The sequence below is a fragment of the Sinocyclocheilus rhinocerous genome, unplaced genomic scaffold, assembly GCF_001515625.1.
Source record: "Sinocyclocheilus rhinocerous isolate Xijiao unplaced genomic scaffold, SAMN03320098_v1.1 scaffold464, whole genome shotgun sequence".
Classification (NCBI taxonomy): Eukaryota; Metazoa; Chordata; class Actinopteri; order Cypriniformes; family Cyprinidae; genus Sinocyclocheilus; species Sinocyclocheilus rhinocerous.
In genome coordinates, this window is record NW_015627918.1 from 467,779 (window position 1) to 474,294 (window position 6,516).

General features: G+C 35.7%; 1 protein-coding gene across 1 annotated transcript in view; it reads right to left on the minus strand.

The window, feature by feature from the left end:
• Positions 1-2,280: 2,280 nt before the first annotated feature.
• LOC107737047 (specifically androgen-regulated gene protein-like) overlaps positions 2,281-6,516 on the minus strand; it is an 8,618-nt gene continuing 4,382 nt past the window's right edge. The window contains exons 2-4 of the mRNA XM_016548449.1: positions 5,533-5,712; positions 4,256-4,442; positions 2,281-4,177 (exon numbers count right to left, since the gene is read on the minus strand). Of these exons, the coding sequence (XP_016403935.1) occupies positions 2,658-4,177; positions 4,256-4,442; positions 5,533-5,637 (1,812 nt within the window). The 5' untranslated portion in view covers positions 5,638-5,712 and the 3' untranslated portion in view covers positions 2,281-2,657. The remainder of the gene's footprint in view (positions 4,178-4,255; positions 4,443-5,532; positions 5,713-6,516) is intronic.

The window sequence follows — 6,516 nt, forward strand, 5'->3', positions numbered from 1 at the left end:
TTGTTGCCTTTGCGCTATAAATGAATAATTTATTTGTTTTGAGATATTTTATGTTTATATTATATTTCTATTTTGCGGGAGTCCAGCAAATCATTTTCTGTTGCGTCGGCTCTGAAATTTGCGTGCTCACTAAAGTGCAGGTCTCTAAACTATTATAATTTGTTCCTTAGTGTTTTAAATCTTTTGTACTGTACTGTATTGTCCTGAGCATTGTGATATTGTAGTTATGATATTTTATAAGCCAAACGGCATACAAACTCCTGCACCTGTTCAAATGCTAAATGATATTCTTATGTTTGCCAAAGCACGTAAATAAGCTGGAAACTTGATCAACCCAACTCATTTCAGGCTCAAATGGCTGCTGACAAAGAAAAGCAGGTCACAAAACCCTGCTGCATCGGATCAGGTTGGACGAGTTCTGATAGAAGCAGCTGATGTTCTGAAAGGAACTCTCAGAATGATACTCTCAGCAAGACTCTGTTGACAAGAAAACATGGATCGCTATTCGTGCGCCAGAGACGAGGACAACGAACTCTGACTCAAAACGTTTCAAGGATCCGCACAAGATCCTGTTTTCCAAGTACTAACAATTTAATATGAATCATATTTACAGAACTCCTCAGTGTTCAAATCTTTATTTATCAAGGATCCCTCATAAATATATGAATTTAATTACTGGCATGTTAATATTTTTTGCAGAGCATGCTATTATTTTACAAGAATAACTTTTATTTTATTTAAAAGTTTCTAAAACGGTGTGAGCAGCACTTTTTAACAAAGAAATATGTACACCAGAGATGAGATTATTTGAGCCAACAAATAATTAGAATATAGAATAACTAAATATTCATCTTGTGGTAATCTGATGTTTCTTTTTTTTTTTTCAGGGGAAAATACTGCAACTATATTTACATTTTACATTACACATAAAGTGAAAGTTATCTGGAAACCATAATTATCTTAATGCTATAGCAATATAATATCCATTTACATGTTCTTTTCTTAGGCTACGTCCACTTTATTGGGATCAATCTGAAAACACATCTTTTGAGGCATCTCTATGTTTTGGCCTTCCACCAACATTGAAACAACGTTTTTTGTCCAGCAAAAACAGAGCTTTGTTATCCATACAGCAAAAATTATATATTTTTTTTCTGGCCAAAATATATACTAATTATGTGTTGCATACAGTGAAACTCAATTAAATACATTTTTTAAATTGAAAATATATTTAGTTTAAGCCAAAATATATTTCTAAATGTACCAACAATATATTGTACCAAAGTATAATTCAAAATGTATTTTAGGTGCAAGAAAATGCATTTCCCATCTTACATTTTATATTTTACATTTTGTATATTTTTTTATTAAAATATATTTATATTTTAAAAATATAAAAATGGAAAAAATATATATTGGTAGAAAATATATTTACATAATTATATTTTGAAACACATTTTAGCATATATATTTTTGTCAATTTTTGTATAATTAAAAAAAAAATTTAATATATATTTAAAAACAATATTTCCATATGGGTAAAACATTTTAAGTGGATAAAGTTGAAAATGCCATTTACGATTAGGTATTCAAAAAAATGATGACGCATATTTAGTCATGTGATGCCGTTAAAATACTATACTGCAATACTATGAAAGTGGATAGCAAGATAAAATAAGCAAGTGGTGGGGTATTTTGCTAATAAAAGATCGTTCCAGAAGAATATCTTGATAAGTTTATTACTTCCAATCTCTCGTATCATCTCAGCAGGGTTGGGGAAAGTTACTTTTAAAAGTAATGCATTACAATATTGAGTTACTCCATAAAAAAAGAAACTAATTGCATTACTTAGTTACTTTTTATTGATTTTTGCCAACTGTAAAGGCCCTTTCACACCAAAAGTGAAATTAATAAGCCTCAGGCTGAAGGAAGTGCCTCTGCACCTCACTCCCAATTTCTCTCAACACAAAGACAGGAGAGGTATCGGTGAATAAATGGGAAAACAAAGTAGCATTACTTATTTGAAAAAGTAACTTGTTACTTTGCTAGTTACTTGAAAAAAGTAATCTGATTACGTAACTCGCGTTACTTGTAATGCGTTACAACACTGGTGATGACAAAGCTGAATTTTCAGCAGCCATTACTCCAGTCTTTAGTGTCACACTCAACACAAAGACAGGAGAGGTATCGGTGAATAAATGGGAAAACAAAGTAGCATTACTTATTTGAAAAAGTAACTTGTTACTTTGCTAGTTACTTGAAAAAAGTAATCTGATTACGTAACTTGCGTTACTTGTAATGCATTACCCCCAACACTGTCTCAGTGAGTTTTATGACATTTTAAGCAGATGTTTTCAAGTTGAGAAGGAACTTTTGGAAAACGATAGAAGAGCAGAAAATGTTGTTTTCAGGTTAATCCGAATTCATGTGGACGCAGCCTTCACAAAACAATTTAGATGAAAGTGCAAATATTACGTTGTGTCACTTACTTAAGCAGGTAGCTAAAGATGCAAATCGACCACCAAGCCGAAATCCAAAAGCATCACAAACAATGTCAAAGTCTGTATCATCAGCATTTGTCATTTCTATGCTAATGTTCCTAATACCCAGAATAAATTGTGAATTGAGTAACCGGTGAAAGTCAGTAGCACCATCCATTAGTCCCTCAGTAATCCCAGTTTCTTCAAGGCTTCCCTTCGGTTCTCTCCATTATTACCGTGCGGAGAGATCATCACGCTTATTCCGGAGCGGGGCAACTTTTGGCCATCGTTCCCTGGCTGAACCGCAGCAGTGTTGAGTGATTTGGTTGAATCATCAGCATGATGGCCAATACCAAAGTCCTTTGTGCTCCCTACAGAAGGAGGTCGATCTCTGCTCTTTCGTAACTGACCTGGAGACAACTCAACTTGGGTCCTGTCTGGGTTCGTCGTCTGTGGCGCAGGGTCAGCGACCGTTCGAGACCTTGTGCGCTCCAGTGACGCTGTTTTGATCTCATAGGACCTTGTCGGTTGCTTCTTCAATGAACCTTCCCTGCTTTTTGCATCTTGGTGCTTTAGAGTATCTGCTAGTAGTTGCACATCCCCTGGTACGGGGCTTTTGGAAAGTCTGGACAGTTCCTGAACGGGTTCTGTTGGGTTACAAAGCGACTGACGCTTTTTAGCTCTGAATGTTGGCGAATGAGAAGGAGACACGCCGTGGCCCGTTTCAAGCTCTTCGTTCTTCAGCAGGCCTAATTTTTTCAAAGCCTCCATTCGGATCTTCTGCGGATCCATCTGAGCACGCTCGGTTTGAGGAAGTAACGAATGCGTGGTCCCCGGATCCTTGTGGCTTTTGATGATGATATTCGATGGGAGCTTCTTGGGTTTGGGCGCCACAGCCGGTGGGCTTTTGGGATCGCTGTACTCTTTCGGCACATGTTCTGAAGACGGCGAAGGTGTCATCGGTTTGTCCGCTGCAGAATGGTGTGCAACCATTAACGGAGTCAAGTGAGGTGCTTTCATGGAAACCTTCTTGCGTAGGTTTTCGACCTCATTGTGGGATAAGGGTTCACTTGACGTATCTGGGTCTGCACTCACTGATTTGGTCGCCTCGGTTGGCTTGACAGATCCACCAGAAACGTGAGGCTCCATTTTGGGGAGTTCGGGAATCCATTCTGGTGGCTCATCGTAAACCAGTGGAGGTGGTGGCGAATAAGAGAGGCTTATCTTCTCCGCTGGTTCATCCATGAAGTCTGAGGGTGGAGGAATGAATTCCAGCGGCACCTCTGAGGAATCTTTCTTCTGCTTCAGCTGAGACTTGACATCCAAACTCTTAAGTACACCATCTTTGGCTTTCGATTCACTAGGCAAACTTGTTCTAACTGGAGGTTCAGGTGTGAACGAAGGTGGCAAGTCCACCACATCACTTGATAGTCCAATGCTTGGTTTGGCAGGTGCTACTTTTGAAGCAGCTTCTTCGGAAACTGTCCTTCCAGGTCGTTGAAGGTCAGGGCTTGATCTAAACCCATCAGGTGCGTCAATAAATGCCACAGCTGCTTCTTTGGGAGATGATTCCATTGGTTTGCTGACTATCTTTGCATTCCCACTGGCAAGGAGTAAAGGAGTTGGCACAAGGTACTTCTGAGATGGTTTACAATCTCTTCCAATCACTTTGTTTGGGTCCTCGTGGGCTGATAGCTCTGAAGGAGAACATTTATGAGCCATTATTCAAACAGACCATCTTTAAAGGTACTTTAATTTATTCTGCTATTGCTTACCATCAGATTTGTTCTGGTAGATGGATGTCCGCTGAGCAGTTTTATCTTTCATGCCATTAGTTGGGCGATCAGGCTCATCGTTAGACAAACCGCTGTCGTCTTCTACCTCCAGCGACTCGATGGTCTCCTCCAGGAACATGAGACAGGCTCTCTCTTCAGCAGAAAGGTGCTCCAGACTATCATCACTCTATCACACAAAGAAAAGTTTTTTTTTATAATAAATTGATACTTTTATTCAGCAAGGATGCATTAAATTGGTCAAAAATGACTGTAAAAACATGTAAAATCTCATAAAATATTTAAGTTTCAAATAAATGCTGTCGATTTAAACTTTCCATTCATTAAAGAATCATTAAAATTAATCACAGTTTAAACAAAAATAGTAGCACAACTGTTTTCAACATTGATAATAAGAAATGTTTCTTGAGGAGCAAATCTGAAGGATCATGAGACTGGAGTAATGATGCTGAAAATTCAGCTTTGATCACAGAAATAAATTACATTTTACAGTATATTCAAATAGAAAACAGTTATTTTAATTTGTAATAATATTTCACAATATTACTGCATTTTTAATCAAATAAATGCAGCCTAGGTGAGCAGAAGAGACTTATTTCAAAAACATAAAAAAATTTTTAAAAAAAATCTTAGTGACCCTAACCTTTAAACATATTTAACATGCTTTTATGGTTCTTTATGTATTTTTAAAGCTTGAAAACGAAACGCCTCATTTATTGTATTTGCATTATGTATTTGTATTCACAGAGAGTTGTAGTAACATGATAATGAGTAAACAATGACAGAAGAACGGTAAAACGTGTTTCAATAACTTTAGTTCAAATAAGATAAAAATCACACCACGCTTCCTTATTCCTCTTTTGAGCAGTATTGCTCAAAAGCAACTTTTCAACCCCCAGCATTCATAAGGAGTAGCAGAGACAGTTCCTTGTGTTAAAAAAAAAATCGAATGTTGGTAATAGTTTACCCAAAAATGAACATTTTACTTAATCTTTTATGACGCTCAAACCCAATGGAGTACTTTTATGATAATTTTTCTAGTGTTTTTGGAGATAACAGATATTATCACTATAAACTGTCTTTGCATGGAAAAGATCCCCTTATGTTTCATGGAAAAAATAACCGCAAAATAACAGGTTTGGAATTACATGATGGTGAATCAGTGTTTGTTTTGAGTGAACTGTTCTAGGATGTTCATTGGATGTTCTATGAAGAAATCATAGATGTTCAAGGAAATGAATGAATGGCGTCATACTCACAAATCCAGAGTTGCTGCTGAGCACGCTATCACAGCTTCCTGCACCGTCCATTCCAGACAAAGAGTCAAAGGAAACACCCCCGGGCCAGGTGTCACTTTTTGGCATCGCACATTGGAGGAGTTCAGGAACTGGCACGGGTCTTCAAGGAGCTTGTTTAATGATGGAAAATAGAGGACCAATCTATACAAAAAATTATATAAACTTAAGTAAATCATCAGATTAAGAAATAATAATTAATATAAAAATATTAAAAAGAAAAATAGAAAATGTAAAAAAAAAAAAATATTTATAAAATATATATAAAAAATGCATGATTATGATTAGATAAGATATGATGTTCTCTGTCCATGTTATTTTGGACACTACCATGATTTTTACCATGATAGTGCTTTAGAGTATCACATCAATAACAATGTAAATAAATGTGCTAATCATAAAGTGCCCTAATGTATTTCAAAGTACAATGGTATTCCCCATCTGATAACATCGTTTTACCTCAACAGCACTTTTCTGTCATGGAATGTCTCTATCACGATCATCTTTGTAAACATGACTGAAGTCACACTGTTGACGACACACTGTACAGATATGTATGAGATATGAGTTTAGAACGGACTCAAAAGCTGACAAACTAACTCTTAGAGTAGTCTGGGTTGAATCTGATTTCATCTTGTGTAGTTTTGTTCATGGTTTTTGGAGATGAACCTAAGCATGTTTGCATCAGTGTCTTTGATATACTATTACAGTTTTTATTAATATTTTGAATGTTTTTATTTTAATATTTTCCATTTTCATTTTAGTTAAAGTTTTAGCAATTTTGTTTGTGCTTTTTAAATTTTTATTTGTTTATGTTATTACAATATTTGTTTATTTATTGTAAAATATCCATATTATTTTGATTTCAGTATTATTTCATTATTAAAAATAATTTTTTTGTAAATTAACAAATATGAAAATAAGAAGTGCTGTCTTGGCAACTAACTA